Genomic DNA, 19,943 nt, shown 5'->3' with positions numbered 1-19,943 from the left:
CAGGTATATCTGCCATAATGTGCTAGAATGTGGTGCATACTAACCTATTATGGCTTAACCACTTAAGGACCACAAGAATTTCCCCCTTAAGAACCAGGCAATTTTTTGCGATACGGCACTGTGTTGCTTAAACTGACAATTGCGTACCCAAACAAAATTTAGTTCCTTTTTTTTCCACAAATAGAGCTTTCTTTTTGTGGTATGTGATCACCTCTGTGGTTTAATTTTTTTGCGCTATAGACAAAAAAAGAGGGACAATTTCGAATTTTTACTTTTTGCTTTAATAAATATACTCAAAAAAAAATGTAATTCTTCCTTCCTCAGTAAAAAATCCTAATAAGCATATATTGATGCGTAAAAGTTATAGGGCCAGATTCAGAGACATCTGCGGCGGCGTAAAGTATCGCATTTATGTTACACCGCCGCAAGTTTTACGGGCAAGTGCTTGATTCACAAAGCACTTGCCTGTAAATTTGCGGCGGCGTAGCGTAAATCCCTCCGGCGCAAGCCCGCCTAATTCAAATGGGGCGTGGATCATTTAAATTAGGCGCGTTCCCGCGCATGCTCCGTTTTGAAATTTCCCGCCGTGCTTTGCGCGAAATGACGTCGCACCGACGTCTTTTTTTGAACGTAGACGTAAGTTATGTCCTTTCCTATTAACGGACGACTTACGCAAAAAAAAATAAAAAAAATTTGACGCGGGAACGACGGCCATACTTTAACATGGCAAGTCTAACTTTAGACCACAAAATAGCAGCTTTAACTACACGCCGGGAAAAGCCGACTAGCGACGACGTAAGAGAATGCGACGGCCGCGCGTACCTTCGTGAATCGCCGGAAAAAGCTAATTAGCATACCCGACGCGGAAAATGACGCGAACTCCACCCAGCGGGTGCCGAAGTATTGCACCTACGATCCGAAGGTGTACGAAGCCGTACGCCTGTCGGATCGAAGCCAGAAGCTGTCGTATCTTGGTTTGAGGATACAAACTAAAGATACGACGCGGCAAATTTGAAAGTACGCCAGAGTATCAGTAGATACTCCGGCGTACTTCTTCTGTGAATCTGGCCCATAGTGTCTACAAAAATAGGAAAAAGATTTATGGCATTTTTAAAAAAATATTATAATTTTTTTTTGAATAGTAATGGCGATGATCTGCAATTTTTTGCGGGACTATGACATTGTTGGGACCATTGACATTTATACAGCGATCAGTGCTATAAAAATGCACTGATTACTGTGTAAATGTCACTGGTAGGGAAGGGGTTAACACTAGGGGGCGATCAAGGGGTTAACTGTGTTCCCTGCTAGGTGTTTCTAAATGTGATTTACTAGAGGAGAAGTCAGATCGCTGTTCCTACTTAGTAGGAACACACGATCTGTTTCTCCTCTCTTGACAGAATAGGGATATGTGTGTTTACACACACACACATATCCCTGTTCTGGCTCTCGGGCCCATGATCGCATGTGGCTGTCGGACATTGTGCCTCCTATGGCTCTTAAAGGAGCCGACGTACAGCTACGGCAATTCGTGGGAACATGCCAACCTGCCGCCATATAATGACGGCGGCTTTTCGGCAAGTGGTTAAACTGCCAAAAAAAAAATTATTTCTTTTTTGCTGCGGCTTACTACCGCTTTAAGTAGTAAAACCTGACAGTTCTAAACTTCCTAAACAGAAAAAAGGTTCCAGACTTTCCCTGCTCTACTTTTTATTGCTATTGGAAATATACCCACATTTTCTGTCTTGTGTCACTGTGACCAACCAGGACAGGGGCTTTTGGAGGGGACTGCAGGGTAGCCTTTTGTCTTCTGACTATGGGCCCTGGCTTTTGAGGGCGCTCTACTCATTTGTAGGTGTGTGCCTGGGGGACCTTTGGAGTGGTTTTGCTTCGGATTCAAGTTCATGTCTCCCCGAAACACACAGACTCTGGGAACCTAGGGCCTGGATACAGTTTTGAGGGCCTCTGTGCCCAAACCAGCAATGTAATCAGCTAAAAATAACCTGATGCTGGGTTCTCCTGCTATAATCTGTTTAAAGTATTATTTGTTAAGTGTCCTTGCCCTATTGTGTGCCTCCTAGGTGTGAATTCCCATTGTTAACTGAGCTGAGTCACCTATTGTTTCTGTCTGTTGGCTAATCCTTCTGGAGGTTCCTACATGATGGGCTTAGTCATGTATCTACTTTACTTCAATCTCCAACCATTGTGGGATGTTTATGTGTTTATACTTTGTGTATTCAGGGTTACAAGCTTGTTAACGGAATGTTTATGCACTCCCTGGCTAATCAAGACTTGTTTTTAATTAGCGTACTGTGGATGTTTATGTTGGCTGTTCCTTAGCTAATTGTCCAGGACAGTGGTCTCCAAACTGTGGCCAGCGGGCCAGATGCGGCCCTTTGCTTGCCTTTATCTGGCCCTCGGGACACTATTTCTCCTACTGGACACCAACGAAGAGGGACTATTCCTCCCAATGGTACCAATTAGGGATGAGCTTCGAGTTCGAGTCAAACTCATGTTCCACTCGAACATTGCCTTTTCGCCTGTTTGGCGAACAGCGAACAATTTTGGGTGTTCGCGGCAAATTCGAAAAGCCGCGGAACACCCTGTAAAAGTCTATGGGAGAAATCTAAAGTGCTAGTTTTAAAGACTTATATGCAAGTTATTGTCATAAAAAGTGTTTGGGGACCCGGGTCCTGCCCCCAGGGGACATGTATCAATGCAAAAAAAAAAGTTTTAAAATCGTCCGGTTTTTTTCCGGAAACAGTGATTTTAATAATGCTTAAAGTGAAACAATAAATACATTTTCCTGAATTTCAACCGCTATAAATATTATTATAGCATCGTTCTTTCTCAAGGAGCGCAAGTTGTTGTTTGTTTTGTTTTTTTGCACTAGATCTGCCAAGTGACACTTGTGGCCTTCAATATTAAGGGTTGTTCTATTAAAGAATATATGATAATGGGTATTGTTAATGTAATGGGTTGGCTTCCCACTTAACCACTTACCTCCTGAACACAGAACATTTACTGTGGGTGGGTGGCAGCTTCAGGCTAAGCTATGTACTGGTATGTCACTCAGGACATGCGCACTGGTGCGCCGCCTGGGACACAGTGGATCACAGTGCTTGCTGGACACAGCGGATTACGGTGCTTGGTGGCCATGGTGGATCAGGGTGCTTGGCGGACACAGCAGATCACGGTGCTTGGTGGACATGGCGCATCAGGGTGCTTGGCAGACACAACAGATTACGGTGCTTGGTGGACACAGTAGATCAGAGTGCTTGGTAGACACAGCGGATCAGGGTGCTTGGTGGACACAGTGGATCAGGGTGATGGTAGACACAGCAGAACACAGTGCTTTGTGGACAAAGCAGAACATGGTGCTTGGCGGACACAGCGGATCAGAGTGCTTGGTGGACAAAGCAGAACATGGTGCTTGGCGGACACAGCGGATCAGAGTGCTTGGTGGACACAGCAGAACACGGTGCTTTGTGGACAAAGCAGAACATGGTGCTTGGCGGACACATCTGATCAGGGTGCTTGGTGGACACAGCGGAACACAGTGCTTGCTGGAAACAGTGGATCACGATGCTTGGTGGACACAGGGGAACACCGTGCTTGATTGACACATCGGATCAAGGTGCCTCCTGAAGACGTAATCACGAAACGTACGTTGAGGCGGTACCTCGTCATGTTATCCACACAGCTTCCGGTCCTGTTGGTTGCTGCCCTGGAGCAGGTGGAGCGCACGCCATCCACGGAGGTGAACGCGATCACGGCACACACATCTCGGTTGACAAGCCAGCAGCCGGGTCAGGCACTTTTTAAATTTAAGTAGCCATTTGGCAATATTTTTTAACTTGCTCTTTTTAATAAACAATATTATGCTATGGATGTTCTACATTTTTATTGCATATCCGGAAAGGCACTTATTTTTTTTTTTTTAATAATGTCAACATTTTTATTTTTACTAAGGAAAATTTAACATTCTTTAGTTCCTAGTTGCAAGTCGAAGTTGTCACAGAGAGGTGTCAGTCTTCTTTCTGAGCGTCACATTGCGATGGTGGTCTACTGCCGCTGTGCACTTGCTCCGCCTCCTCGGGGGCCCGCCAGCTCCTGCGGCCATCTTTCTGAGAGCCAGTTGGGGTGACAGCTGGTGATCTCTGTGCCACCATCTCTCTCGTCTTCTCTGGGCTCCCCGCGGCACGCCCACCCTTCTGGTTGGGGGTTGGACTCGGTTTCCAGGACCCCACCTTCTGCGCCTTGCCAGTGATGGTGAGCCTCAGCCCGTTGGAGGCGCTGATGAGAGGGTCCGAATTTTCAACCCACTGTGTCAGGCGTTTCGATGCGTCTGCTGAGCGGGAGGTGAGGCTCAGTTTAGAAGGAGGGATCTTCAGAGGCATGTCCCATGTCCCCATGAACGTTCCCCATGGGCTGGTCTTGGCCCTGGGTACTCCGGAAAGCAGATGACCTCTGTCATTGGCGATAAACTGAGTGAAGCCTTCATAGGTGGAAGGATGCTGTTTGAAGGGTTTCGGGACGGTCCAGTTCTGCAGTTGCTGGGGGTGGAACGCGCTCTCGTACTGATTGGCACTGTAGTGTGTGGCCATGTTGCTCCCTTCTCCTCTTTCTGTTTACAAAGGAAAGGCACTTATGTAGAGGAAAGTGTACATATATCTCCAGCTAAACTTAATATGAGCAGGCACAATCCTGCATAACCGCTGATTAACTTTCTGTTTGGGTAAAGAAGTCATTTATTTTTGGTAAGCAGACTATATATTCAATCACTTTGGGTGGCTTATCACAGTCTGGTGAAGGATCACGTATAATCCATTTGAAGATAACATCACAGTAGAACGAATTCTGTTGTTGGATTTTCTATGGACTTTGAATATCACAATTTGTGTTATTATATAATTGGGACTCTATATATATATATATTCTTTCACAGTGTTGCACAGGTGTCCACTTTGAAGATTTTTTAGGTATACATTTGAGTGTGTATTGGTATAATAATCACTATTAATCACTAATCACTAATCATTATCACTACTTATCACTACTTATAGCGCCCCCCTATACTGGACACAGAGGATCACGGTGCTTGGTGGAAACAACGGATCACAGTGCTTGGTGGACACAGGGGATCACAGTGCTTGCTGGACACAGGGGATCACGGTGCTTTCTGGACACAGGGGATCACGGTGCTTGCTGGACACAACGGATCACGGTGCTTGCTGGACACAACGGATCACGGTGCTTGCTGGACACAAAGGATCACGGTGCTTGCTGGACACAACGGATCACGGTGCTTGCTGAACACAACGGATCATGGTGCTTGCTGGACACAGCATATCACGGTGCTTGCTGGACACAGCAGATCACGGTGCTTGCTGGACACAACGGATCACGGTGCTTGCTGAACACAACAGATCACGGTGCTTGCTGGACACAGAAAATCACGGTGCTTGCTGGACACAGCAGATCACGGTGCTTGCTGGACACAACAGATCACGGTGCTTGCTGGACACAACAGATCACGGTGCTTGCTGGACACAACGGATCACGGTGCTTGCTGGACACAACAGATCACGGTGCTTGCTGGACACAACGAATCACGGTGCTTGCTGAACACAACGGATCACGGTGCTTGCTGGACACAACGGATCACGGTGCTTGCTGGACACAGCAGATCACGGTGCTTGCTGGACACAACGGATCACGGTGCTTGCTGGACACAACGGATCACGGTGCTTGCTGGACACAGCAGATCACGGTGCTTGGTGGACATGGTGGATCAGGGTGCTTGGCGGACACAGCCGATCACGGTGCTTGGTGGACATGGCGGATCAGGGTGCTTGGCAGACACAGCAGATCACGGTGCTTGGTGAACACAGCAGATCACGGTGCTTGCTGGACACAACAGATTACGGTGCTTGGTGGACACAGTAGATCACGGTGCTTGGTGGACACAGCAGAATACGATGCTTGGTGGACAAAGAGGAACACTGTGCTTGGTGGACACAGCGGATCAGTTTGCTTGGTGGACACAGCGAATGAGGGTGCTTGGTGGACACAGCGAATCAGGGTGCTTGGTGGACACAGCGGAACACGGTGCTTGGTGGACACAGCGAAACACGGACCATTCTCCACTATGTCCACTAAGCACTGTGTTTACCAAGTACATGAACCGCTATGTCCACCAAGCACCGTGATCCTCTGTATCCACCAAGCACTGTGTTCCCCTGTGTCCACCAATTACTGTTTTCCCCTATGTCCACCAATTACTGTGATTCGCTGTGTCCACCAAGCGCCGTGATCCTCTGTATCCACCAAGCACTGTGTTCCCCTGTGTCCACCAATTACTGTTTTCCCCTATGTCCACCAATTACTGTGATTCGCTGTGTCCACCAAGCGCCGTGATCCTCTGTATCCACCAAGCACTGTGTTCCCCTGTGTCTGTGATTCGCTGTGATGTTACTGTGATGCGCTGTGTCCCCCAAGCACAGTGACCCCCATAACACCAGATCAAAATAATATTGATCTGATTGTGAAAGAAAATTACAATGAAGCTTTCTTAAAGTGGTAATAAACCACAGCTGAAGAAAAAAAATACAAATAATTATCCTGCAAGGCAATGTCATAATGTGCTGTATGCAATGCACTCTATCGCCTAAAGAGTGCAAGCTTAGGAGATATTCACAGTATCTACAGGTAAGCCTTATTATAGGATTACCTGTAGGTATAAGTGGTAAAACAGAGCTTTCTAACAATAGTTTACAAAAGATAGTAAAAAATGAATCAACTAAAAAGAAACAAAAACTTTACATTAAAGAATCTATAGAGAAAATACTGTATAAAATGTAATGTAAGCAATAAAAACCTAGCTAATTTACATATTTTGACGCGTAAATCAGCTTACACGCCCCTAGCGGCCAGCGGAAAATTGCAGTTACGATCCGACGGCGTAAGAGACTTACGCCTGTCGGATCTAATTAATATCTATGCGTAACTGATTCTAAGAATCAGGCGCATAGATACGACGGCTCGGATTAGGACTTGCGACGGCGTACATGGCGCTGCGCCGTCGTAAGTCCTCTGAGAATCCGGGCCTATATACATAGTCCACTACCAAAACATTTTTAGAAAACTATTTACATAAAGCAGCAGAGAGGGCCTAAGAGGCACAACCCGTCACCTATGTACGCAGCCATTTATAAAAAATTACTCAAAAAATAATAATCTAGGGTGATAAGAGACAGACAGCCACACCCAGGAAAGAGACTCCTGGCAGTCAGGGAGGCCTGAAACCCCTCCATGCCTTCAACCAAGCCCCCTGACCCCGCTTGTCTCCCTCAAGCTCCCGAATCTTCCCCACCTCATGCACAATGTCATACACCACCACCTTAACAGGAAGGATTTTTGCCGAATGCTGACCTGACACTGTGCGTTCCAGGTGAAATAACGGACCACTAGGCTAACTAAAAAAGTGTATCCAAACAAAAACCTCCACCGGTACTGAAAGCTCCGTACACCCACTCAGCATAACCCAGCCTGGAGAGGAAAGGAACACCGAGCGCCCGCCCCACCTGTTTGTACACCTCTATGTTAAAAGGGCAATGAAGCAGAAAATGGTCCATAGTCTCCTCCTCATCTGCACACTCCTCCCGAGGACAGCTACGATCCATCCCACTGCGGAATTTCAAATTGCCCCGAACATAGAGCCTCCCATGGAAGCACAACCAGGCCAGATCCCTAAATTTAGGGGGTATTCTATACCAATTAATCTCCTAAGGTGACCAGATTTTTCAAATGAAATCCTGGGACATATTTTTTCTTTACTAGTAATGGCAGCAATCAGCGACTCTCTGCCCGTCACCGCCCGCCTCACAGCCTCTCAAGTCTTACTCTTTGGGCCCCGGCTGCTACTGGATGGGGAGCGGAGGAAGATCACTCCGCCAGGGAAGGCAAGGAGATAGGCAAGTGGCTGGCCAGGATTTGAGTCAAGGCAGAAGAACATGTAAGCGGAGCTGAATGGGCATGCGCCCGAAACTGAAGAAATATTCCCTCCGCTCCGACCAGCACATGATCATCAGAAAGGGGCACAGATAATGCGAAAAATACACCCCCCTATCCTAGAAGGCACGGCGGAGCGGGGGGGTGTAATTCTATTTTTTTAATTTTAATTCTGCACTGACTGTCTTTGAAATTGCCCCTGCCCCCTATTAAATCCAATCTGGGAACAAAACCAGGGACAGACTTGGTCCGGGGACAGTGTCCTCAATCAGGGGACTGTCCCCTGAAACTGGGGATGTCTGGTAGGAGGCCGTACTAAGGAGGTAGGAGGCTCTGCTAAGGAGGTAGGAGGCTGTGCTAAGGAATCAGCAATTCTGGAGTTATCAAATTTTTTAGCAAGTTCCGAGGCACATTGCAAGTGAATAATAAATATTTTATGGAAAGGAAAAACTCTGAAAGTAAGCATTTAAAATACTAGATTTTTCTGTGTTTTACCTGCATTTTTTTTTTAGTCGGTGACGGGGTCTCTTGAGTCTTAAGAGTAGCATCGGCCCTTCCTAATATCCTAGGACATGTTCCCCTGATTGTCCAGCAGAGGGCTTCTGTTATCAGCCGTCTGATTAAATGACGGAACGGAGAGAGCAGAATCTAAGCGTTCCTCAATGTGAAACATAATGCATCACACAAGCCCCTGGAGCATCACACTCCATAATCAGTATTTTGCATTCACACAGAAGCCGAAACTGCTTGTGTTTCTGAAATGATATATTAAATGGATGTAATGTCGGATAACTGGGAAATATAATACGTTATTCCGGCGCAGAACGCCACACTAGGGGGTCTTTAGGAAATGTTTACTAACAGCGCAGTAAAAACCCAGGCATGGCGTTCTCTTGCTGCATAGCGGAGAATCGGAAAAGCAAATAATTAAAGTCCCCCGTAGACGAGGAATGATTGTCGCCTGGATGATTTGGGGCTTAATTGGGTGATGATCCTCCCGTCTATGGACTGCACTAACCACCCTGGCCGGCTGATCCAATGAGTGAGGCCTCTATACATTTTTGGCCTATTAACGGGCATCTGTGGTTGCGTTCTACCCATCTGCATTAATATGAGTATGCACAAAGGCGTACATGTCTTGCTTCATCAAGGTAATCTTTATTAAGGCAGAACATTGGCTTAGTGGTTAACACTCCTGCCTTGCAGGCAATGAGGTTCTCAGTTTGAATCTTGGCAAGGGCACCACTATCTGCATGGAGTATGCACACTCTAAAGACATGCTGGTAGGATAATTGGCCCCTACCATGTGTGGTTACAAATTGGCTATGCACATGCCTTGTCATATTCTTCATGACAGTCCTAAGCTGAGCAATGTGGAACGTTGAGAAAAGACCTTGGGCCAGACCCAGAGAGAATTGGATCCGTGCAGCGTATCAGAGATACGCTACGCCGCCGTACCTTACCTGGCGGCATTTCGAATCCTCAACGATTTCGCGCCGTAAGTTACGGCGGCGTAGTGTATTTCTGGCGGCGGAATTCAAATCGGCGATCAGGGGGCGGGTTTCATTTAAATGAAGCGCGTCCCCGCGCCGAATGAACTGCGCATGCGTCGTCCAGAAATTTTCTGCGGTGCTTTGCGCGAAATGACGACGCAACAACGTCATTGTTTGAACTTAGACGTGAGTTACGTCCATGCCTATTTACGGACGATTTACGCAAAAAAAAAAAATTCTAATTTTGACGCGGGAACGACGGCCATACTTAACATGGCAAGTCTATCTATACGCCGCAAAATACCAGCTTTAACTATATGCCGGAAAAAGTCGACTACAGACGACGTTAGAAAATGCGACGGGCGCGCGTACGTTTGTGGATCGTCGTAAATCGCTAATTTGCATACCCGACGCAGAAAACGACGCAAACTCCACCCAGCAGACGCCAAAGTATTTCATGTAAGATCCGAAGGCGTACGAAGCCGTACGCCTGTCGGATCGAACCCAGATGCCGTCGTATCTTGGTTTGAGGAATAAAACTAAAGATACGACGCCGGTAATTTGAAAGTACGCCGGCCTATCAGTAGATACGCCGGCGTACTTGCTCTCTGGATCTGGCCCCTTGTCACTAGAGATGAGCTTGGGTTCAGGTTGAACCCAGAAGGACGCTATCAAGCCTTTCCTGCGTAGCCTCTCTTGTTCCATCTCTCATGCTGCTTCCATCTGATTCTGTCTCCTCCTAGTCCCTGTTTTTTTTTTTTTACTAGGGACTCGGCCAAGCACATCGGGATCCTACGGGGTAAATGACCGCGCTATACAGAACCGGACTTTGGGGTGTGCGAGCTGTATAGGGCGCCATGGGCAACAGGGGCGCCGTGCGGCCATCCAGAGGCGTACTAAGGGGGGGCGAGCCGCCCCCGGGTACCACACACTGGGGGTGTGTCAGACCGGAAACCCCCCTCCACGATTGTATTACACCCGCGGGTTTAGGCAGCGGCACACTGGCACAGGCAGGGAGACGCGAGCTAGCTACAGTGGCGAGGGGGAGGAGGTGCAGGGGGGGGTGCAGGGAGACACTGCTGCACCTACCACGCCCTCCTCTTGCGGCCACGGGCTGCCTGTCTGTGTGTTTCCGGATGTCACACAGGCACAGCCGAGTGAAGCCGCCTCCCCCTCCTCTCTGTTTATGTGTAAACAGGGGGAGGGGACCTGCTGTGCATGTGCCGCCGCACTGATCTGAGGTACTGAAGGGGGGGCTGCACTGAATGAGGGGGCTACACTGAAGGGGGGCTGCACTGAACGAGGGGGGCTACACTGAAGGGGGGGCTGCACTGAATGAGGGGGCTACACTGAAGGGGGGGCTGCACTGAAAGGGGGGGCTACACTGAATGGGGGGGCTGCACTGAACGAGGGGGGCTGCACTGAACGGGGGGAGGCAACACTGAACGGGGGGCTACTCTGAAGGGGGGCTACTCTGAAGGGGGGCTACACTGAAGGGGGTCTGTGTACCATGCAGGGGGTCCAGAGCTGCAGGGTTCTGTGTAATGTAAAGGGGTCCATAGATGCAGGGTGCTGTGTAATGTAAAGGGGTGCAGGGGGTTGTGTAATGTAAAGGGGTCCAGAGATGCAGGGTGCTGTGTAATGTAAAGGGGTGCAGGGGGCTGTGTAATGTAAAGGGGTCCAGAGATGCAGGGTGCTGTGTAATGTAAAGGGGTGCAGGGGGCTGTGTAATGTAAAGGGGTCCAGAGATGCAGGGTTCTGTGTAATGTAAAGGGGTCCAGAGATGCAGGGTGCTGTGTAATGTAAAGGGGTGCAGGGGGTTGTGTAATGTAAAGGGGTCCAGAGATGCAGGGTGCTGTGTAATGTAAAGGGGTCCAGAGATGCAGGGTGCTGTTTAATGTAAAGGGGTGCAGGGGGCTGTGTAATGTAAAAGGGTCCAGAGATGCAGGGTGCTGTGTAATTTAAAGGGGTGCAGGGTGCTGTGTAATGTAAAGGGGTCCAGAGATGCAGGGTGCTGTGTAATGTAAAGGGGTGCAAGGGGTTGTGTAATGTAAAGGGGTCCAGAGATCCAGGGTGCTGTGTAATGTAAAGGGGTGCAGGGGGTTGTGTAATGTAAAGGGGTCCAGGGATGCAGGGTGCTGTGTAATGTAAAGGGGTGCAGGGGACTGTGTAATGTAAAGGGGTCCAGAGATGCAGGGTGCTGTGTAAGGTAAAGGGGTGCAGGGGGCTGTGTAATGTAAAGGGGTTCAGAGATGCAGGGTCCTGTGTAATGTAAAGGGGTCCAGAGATGCAGGGTGCTGTGTAATGTAAAGTGATGCAGGGTTCTGTGTAATGTAAAGGGGTGCAGGGTGCTGTGTAATGTAAAGGGGTCCAGAGATGCAGGGTGCTGTGTAATGTAAAGGGGTCCAGTGATGCAGGGTGCTGTGTAATGTAAAGGGGTGCAGGGGGTTGTATAATGTAAAGGGGTCCAGGGATGCAGGGTGCTGTGTAATGTAAAGATGTGCAGGGGGCTGGGTAATATGTAAAGGGGTCCAGAGATGCAGGGTGCTGTGTAATGTAAAGGGGTCCAGAGATGCAGGGTGCTGTGTAATGTAAAGGGGTGCATGGGGCTGTGTAATGTAAAGGGGTGCAGGGGGCTGTGTAATTTAAAGGGGTCCAGAGATGCAGGGGGCTGTGTAATTTAAAGGGGTCCAGAGATGCAGGGTGTGTGTAATGTAAAGGGGTCCAGAGATGCAGGGTGCTGTGTAATGTAAAGTTAAATTAAAACAAATTATTTGTTACAAATATTTTTTCCTCTTTGTGTATGTTTAGGTGACCAGAAAGGAGATTTAAGTGACTTTTAACGTGGCATGGTTGTTGGTGCACCGTAAAAGTCCTATTAGGTGGATTCACGTAGGGCGGCGTATTTTTGAGCTGGCGTAGCATATCGTCTTTACGCTACGCCGCCGTAAGTCAGAGAGGCAAGTGCTGTATTCACAAAGCACTTGCCTCCTAAGTTACGGCGGCGTAGCGTAAATGGGCCGGCGTAAGCGCGCCTAATTCAAATTGTGAAGAGGTGGGCGTGTTTTACGTAAATAAACCATGACCCGACGTAATTGACGTTTTTAACGAACGGCGCATGCGCCGTCCGTGGACATATCCCAGTGTGCATTGCTCCAAAGTACGCCACAAGGACTTATTGGTTTCAACGTGAACGTAAATGACGTCCAGCCCCGTTCACGGACGACTTACGCAAACAACGTAAAATTTTCAAAATTCGACGCTGGAACGACGTCCATACTTAACATTGGCTAGGCCAGCTATTTGTTCGATTAAGGCCCCGTACACACGACCAAACATGCATGCTGAAACTGGTCCGCGGGCCAGTTTCAGCATACATGTTCGGTCGTGTGTGGGCGCGAGCTGGCCGAATTCCAGCAAACATTTGCCCGCCGGGCCTTTTCCCAGCAGACAAATATTCCTGGACGTGTTTTAAAACCGTCCGCTGCAATCCTGCCCGCTCGGACATGTACGGTCGTCAGTACAGACCTACCGTACATGTCCAGGTGCCCGCCGTCCCTCGCATGCGTCGAATGACTTTGACGCATGCGTGGAAGCCTTTAAATGGCAGGCCCGCCCACGTCTCCGCGTCATCGCCGCGTCATCGTCGCGGCGACGACGCGAACACGCCCCGCGTATTGTTTACGCGCGGACTTCTGTACGATGGTGTGTACAACCATCGTACAGAAGCCCTCTGGCAGACATGTACGGTGAAAACGGTCCGACGGACCGCTTTCACCGTACATGTTTGTTCGTGTGTACCCGGCCTAACTTTACACCTGAAAACGCCTTACGTAAACGGCGTATATTTACTGTGATGGGCAAGCGTACGTTCGTGAATAGGCGTATCTCGCTGATTTACGCATTCTAGGCGTAAATCAGCGTTCACGCCCCTAGCGGCCGGCGGAACTAGACAGCTAAGATACGACGGCGCAGGCAGTCGTATCTTAGCTACATTTAAGTGTATCTCAATTTGAGAATACACTTAAATGTACGACGGCTTAGATTCAGAGTTACGACGGCGTATCTACTGATACGCCAGCTTAACTCTTTGTGAATCTAGCTATATACCTCCAACCAAATCCATTTTCTAGTTTCTAGGGATGTTGGTGCCATATTTATCTAAATACATTTCTTTGCTGATCTCTGCCACATTCTTGCACATATAAAGGGATACCTGCAACATCATTGACCTAATTTTGCCACGTGGCCTTATTAGGTCAATCTCATTGGCCTAATGTAGTCATATTAGGTTGATAATGTCAGAATAATCCCCAGTACATGCCACGGAGAGGCAGATGACTGGGCCGTCACTGACAGCTAATTTTTGGGGCTCAGCCGAGCTTGGGTTCTGGACTGAACCCAATTTTCTTTTTCTTTTTATTAAAGTGTATTTTTTTGTGCGTGTACTCGAGAGAGGAGCCGGACTGCAGGAGTTGGGAGTAGGCAGGCCTCCCCCAGAGGCAATCTGCCACCTTTCTCCATGCCCCGGGTGGCAATGGTGGGTGTGTGAGGGGGTTCTCCCACACAGCCCGCCCAACCTGCTCTGCTTTGAAGCCCAAGGGGGCAGAGGGACTCCCTATAAGGGAGTGAGAGGATCTAGCCCGCTCAACCAGCCCCGTTAGACCTTCGCCACTCTTTTTAGAGACCGCGTGGTCAAAGTGCGTGCATGTTAACCCAATTTCGAGTGCGTGTAAGTGTGGTGGTTTTTGTGGGAGGGGGTGGGCGTACTAAGCGCAGGCTTACCTCACATAGCACACCCACTGGGAGCCGAACTCAATTCACATGTAGCTGAGACCGGGATCCCTAGCTGCAGAGGTGAATGGCTTGTCAGCGCAGTGCCAATCGCATTGAGCCACCGCAGCTCCCCTGGACTGAACCCAATTCATGCTGGCTGGTGACCTATAAAAAATTGCCAAGAAAATGTTGCTTATCTGATTATTCTCATGCTTATCAGATATGGTGCCTAGAGAGCTCGCCGAAGGTCAGATACAACTGAACAGATACATACAAACCTTAAAGAAGAAAAGAGCTATTTGGGTTTTTGAGGCTGCATATGATAAATTAATACAAACATAAAAACAATAGGTACAAAACGAGGCAGTGCGGCCTACAATGCAGGAAATATAAGAGATCACGGCTTACAATCCACTTATTACATAAGCAATTGAGGTAGACCTCCAACTCAACCTTGAAGTTCTGTACATAGTTTTTGTATTGTGCAATATTGCTACTTGAGTAAAAATGCATTAACAGCGCCATTGTATGTAAGATAAACTTTAAGTAAAGGATTGTATAAATCACGAAGGTTAACCATGGTTCGTGTGAACTTCGACTTGAAGGTAATTATACTTGCAAAACAACCATCTTCCTAATGACCAAGGTCTCTCAAGAACTAATGTAGGAGATGCAAGGGTAGGGTCCCATCAACCACCCCACCCTCAATCTTCTTACATTTTAACCACTTAAGACCCGGACCTTTAGGCTGCATTCACATCTAGGCGGACGAAATTGCGGCGTTTTGTCGCCGCAAATTGCGGTAAAAATAGCAGCGTTTTGTACCGCGATTTGCGGCGACAAAACGCCGGTATTGTCCGCCTAGATGTGCCCCAAGATGACCCCCTCTATGGAGATGATTCCCATCTCCTAGCCGAACGCTCGAAGACGCCTGAAAAAAAGGTCCGGGACCTTTTTTCACGCGGCAGGCGACAGGCGTCCGGCGTTCAGCGTGGAGATGTGAACCATCTCCATAGAGGGACATCTGTTTTCAGCCCTCTGGCGGCAGCGGCGTAGCGCTACAGGCGTAAAAACGCCTAGGTGTGAATGGGGGCTTAGGCAGCTAAAGGACCCGGCCAGTTTTTGCGATTCGGCACTGCGTTGCTTTAACTGACAATTGCGCGGTCGTGCGATGTGGCTCCCAAACAAAATTGGCGTCCTTTTTTTCCCACAAATAGAGCTTTCTTTTAGTGGTATTTGATCACCTCTGCGGTTTTTATTTTTTGCGCTATAAACAAAAATAGAGCGACAATTTTGAAAAAAAAATCAATATGTTTTACCTTTTGCTGTAATAAATATCCCCACAAAAGATATAAAAAAACATATTTTTTTCTCATTTTAGGCCGATACGTATTCTTCTACCTATTTTTGGTAAAAAAATCGCAATAAGCGTTTATCGATTGGTTTGCCCAAAATTTATAGTGTTTACAAAATAGGAGATAGTTTTATTGCATTTTTATTAATATTTATTTTTTTACTACTAATGGCGGCGATCAGCGATTTTTTTCATGACTGCGACATTATGGCTGAGACACATCGGACAATTTTGACACATTTTTGGGACCATTGTCATTTTCACAGCAAAAAATGCTATAAAAATGCATTGTTTACTGTGAAAATGACAATTGCAGTTTGAGTGGTAAGTGTATCACTTTTATAGGGTTAACTCCCTTTCTTTCTTTTTTTCCCCCATAGATATCCGCATATCCAAATACGATTATATAGTAAAAAAAGACGGCCATGTTTGCGGCAAACGTTCAGCGCCAATCAGTCGTGAATGCGAAGTTCATTCTGATCGGTAAGTTGATCCCTTTTCTAGGGCTATCTCCCTTTCTTTTTGTTCCTCTTTTCGTTTTTTTTTAAGTCGATATCTACAAAATCAAATACGTTAAAATAGCTTAAAAGAAAACAACGGCCACGTTTGCGTTGAGCGTTCAGCTCCAATCATTTGTTAATGCGAAGTTCATTCTACATGGTAAGTGGATCCCTTTTATAGGGTTAACTCTCTTTCTTTTTTTCTTTTTTTTTTCATAGATTTATGCATATTAAATACGATTATATAGTTAAAAAAACAACGGCCATGTTTGTGGCGAGCGTTCAGCGCCAATCATTCGTGAATGTGAAGTTTATTCTGAGCGGTAAATGAATCCCTTTTTATAGGGTTAACTCCCTTTCTTTCTTTTTTTTTCCCCCCATAGATATCTGCATATCCAAATACGATTATATAGTTAAAAAAAGACGGCCACGTTTGCGGTGAGCGTTCAGCGCCAATAAGTCGTGAATGCGAAGTTCATTCTGAGCGGTAAATGGATCCCTTTTATAGGGTTAACTCCCTTTCTTTCTTTTTTTCCCCCACAGATATCCGCATATACAAATACGATTATATAGTTAAGAAACAACGACCACGTTTGCGGCGAGCGTCCAGCGCCAATCAGTCATGAATGCGAAGTTCATTCTGAGCGGTAAGTAGATCCCTTTTATAGGGTTAACTCCCTTTCTTTCTTTTTTTCCCCCATAGATATCTGCATATCCAAATACTATTATGGTATATAGTTAAAAAACAACGGCCACGTTTGCGGCGAACGTCCAGTGCCAATAAGTCGTGAATGCGAAGTTCATTCTGAGCAGTAAGTGGATCCCTTTAATAGGGCTAACTCCCTTTCTTTGTGTTCCTCTTTTTTTGTTTTTGTTTTTAAGTAGATATCTACAAAATCAAATACGTTAAAATAGCTTAAAAGAAAACAACGGCCACGTTTGCGGCGAGCGTTTAGCGCCAATCAGTCGTGAATGTGAAGTTCATTCTGAGCGGTAAATTGATCCCTTTTATAGAGTTAACTCCCTTTCTTTCTTTTTTTCCCCCCATAGATATCTGCATATACAAATACGATTACGGTATATAGTTGAAAAACAACGGCCATGTTTACGGCGAACGTCCAGAGCCAATCATTCGTAAATGTGAAGTTCATTCTCAGCGGTAAATGGATCCCTTTTATAGGGTTAACTCCCTTCTTTTTTCTTTTTTTCATAGATTTATGCATATTAAATACGATTATATAGTTAAGAAACATCGGCCACATTTGCGGCGAACGTCCAGCGCCAATCAGTCGTGAATGCAAAGTTCATTCTGAGCAGTAAGTGGATCACTTTTATAGGGCTATCTCCCTTTCTTTTTGTTCCTCTTTTTTTATTTTTGTTTTTAAGTAGATATCTACAAAATCAAATACGTTAAAATAGCTTAAAAGAAAACAACGGCCATGTTTGCGCTGAGCGTTCAGTGCCAATCAGTCGTTAATGCAAAGTTAATTCTACATGGTAAGTGGATCCCTTTTATAGGGTTAACTCCCTTTCTTTTTTCTTTTTTTTTTCATAAATTTATGCATATTAAATACGATTATATAGTTAAAAAAACAACGGCCATGTTTGCGGTGAGCGTTCAGCGCCAATCATTCGTGAATGCAAAGTTCATTCTGAGTGGTAAGTGGATCACTTTTATAGGGTTAACTCCCTTTCTTTCTTTTTTTCCCCCATAGATATCTGCATATCCAAATACGATTATATAGTTAAAAAAAGACGGCCACGTTTGCGGCAAACGTTCAGCGCCAATTAGTCGTGAATGCGAAGTTCATTCTGAGCGGTAAATTGATCCCTTTTATAGGGTTAACTCCCTTTCTTTCTTTTTTTCCCCCATAGATATCTGCATATCCAAATACGATTATATAGTTAAAAAAAGACGGCCACGTTTGCGGCAAACGTTCAGCGCCAATTAGTCGTGAATGCGAAGTTCATTCTGAGCGGTAAATTGATCCCTTTTATAGGGTTAACTCCCTTTCCTTTTTCTTTTTTTTTCCATAGATTTATGCATATTAAATACGATTATATAGTTAAAAAAACAACGGCCACGTTTGCGGCGAGCGTTCAGCGCCAATTAGTCGTGAATGCAAAGTTCATTCTGAGCGGTAAATGGATCCCTTTTATAGAGTTAACTCCCTTTCTTTCTTTTTTTCCCCCATAGATATCTGCATTTCCAAATACGATTATATAGTTAAAAAAATACGGCCACGTTTGCGGCAAACGTTCAGCGCCAATTAGTCGTGAATGCGAAGTTCATTCTGAGCGGTAAGTGGATCCCTTTTCTAGGGCTATCTCCCCTTCTCCCCCCCCCCCCCCCCACAGATATCTGCATATACAAATACGATTATATAGTTAAAAAACAACGGCCACGTTTGCCGCGAACGTCCAGCGCCAATCATTCGTAAATGTGAAGTTCATTCTGAGCAGTAAGTGGATCCCTTTAATAGGGCTGACTCCCTTTCTTTTTGTTCCTCTTTTTTTGTTTTTGTTTTTGTTTTTAAGTAGATATCTACAAAATCAAATACGTTAAAATAGCTTAAAAGAAAACAACGGCCACGTTTGCAGTGAGCGTTCTGCGCCAATTAGTCGTGAATGCGAAGTTCATTCTGAGTGGTAAGTGGATGCCTTTTATAGGGTTACATGTTTTCTTTTTTTTTTTCCATAGATATCCGCATATCCAAACACGATTATATAGTTAAAAAAAAGACGGCCAGGTTTGCGGCGAGAGTTCAGCGCCAATCAGTCGTGAATGCGAAGTTCATTCTGAGCGGTAAGTGGATCCCTTTTCTAGGGCTATCTCCCTTTCTTTTTGTTCCTCTTTTTGTTTTTTTGTTTTTTTAAGTCGATATCTACAAAATCAAATACGTTAAAATAGCTTAAAAGAAAACAACGGCCACGTTTGCGGCGAGCGTTTAGCGCCAATCAGTCGTTAATGCAAAGTTCATTCTACATGGTAAGTGGATCCCTTTTATAGGGTTAACTCCCTTTCTTTTTTTTTCATAGATTTATGCATATTAAATACGATTATATAGTTAAAAAAACAACGGCCATGTTTGCGGCCAGCGTTCAGCACCAATCATTCGTGAATGCGAAGTTCATTCTACATGGTAAGTGGATCCCTTTTATAGGGTTAACTCCCTTTCTTTTTTCTTCATAGATATATGCATATCCAAATACGATTATATAGTTAAAAAAAGACGGCCACGTTTGCGGCGCCAATCAGTCGTGAATGCGAAGTTCATTCTACATGGTAAGTGGATCCCTTTTATAGGGTTAACTCCCTTTCCTTTTTTTTTCATAGATTTATGCATATACAAATACGATTATATAGTTAAGAAACAACGGCCATGTTTGCGGCGAGCGTCCAGCGCCAATTAGTCGTGAATGCGAAGTTCATTCTACATGGTAAGTGGATCCCTTTTATAGGGTTAACTCCCTTTCTTTTTCTTTCACATAGATTTCTGCATATTAAATACGATTATATAGTTTCAAACCGGCGAACATTCAGCGTCAATCGGTCATGCACGCAAAGTTGATTTTGCTCGGTAAGCAGATCTCTTTTATTTGATTTGTTTGGTTTTCTGTGCGCAGACAATGACATTGTAGATTCTTTTTGGTGACACAAACTTGTTGAGGCAGGCAGGCAGCCTTGGAGCCCCTCCAGCCTCTCTCTAAGCATGTATGTAGCATACAGTAAATATAGTAAAGGGAGAAACGGCAGAGACGGGAACGCTCAACCTGTGGGGTGGGTTTCAGCTCCGGAGAGGAGAG

The 19,943-nt window shown here is 46.0% G+C and overlaps 1 protein-coding gene across 1 annotated transcript; it reads right to left on the bottom strand.

The window, feature by feature from the left end:
* Positions 1-3,974: 3,974 nt before the first annotated feature.
* On the bottom strand, positions 3,975-4,630 carry LOC120928511 (protein Flattop-like). Its single transcript, XM_040339606.1, has one exon. It carries the CDS (start codon positions 4,605-4,607, stop codon positions 4,029-4,031), a length of 579 nt encoding a protein of 192 aa, XP_040195540.1. The 5' UTR covers positions 4,608-4,630; the 3' UTR covers positions 3,975-4,028.
* Between the last annotated feature and the right edge of the window lie 15,313 nt (positions 4,631-19,943).

This window comes from Rana temporaria, chromosome 2, assembly GCF_905171775.1.
Source record: "Rana temporaria chromosome 2, aRanTem1.1, whole genome shotgun sequence".
Taxonomy (NCBI): domain Eukaryota; kingdom Metazoa; phylum Chordata; class Amphibia; order Anura; family Ranidae; genus Rana; species Rana temporaria.
The sequence above is the reverse complement of the archived record's forward strand: the minus strand, read 5'-3'. Positions and strand labels throughout refer to the sequence as shown.

Coding starts and splice junctions, on each gene's coding strand:
- LOC120928511 (XM_040339606.1), bottom strand. CDS start 4,607: ATGGCCACACACTACAGTGCCAATCAGTACGAGAGCGCGTTCCACCCC.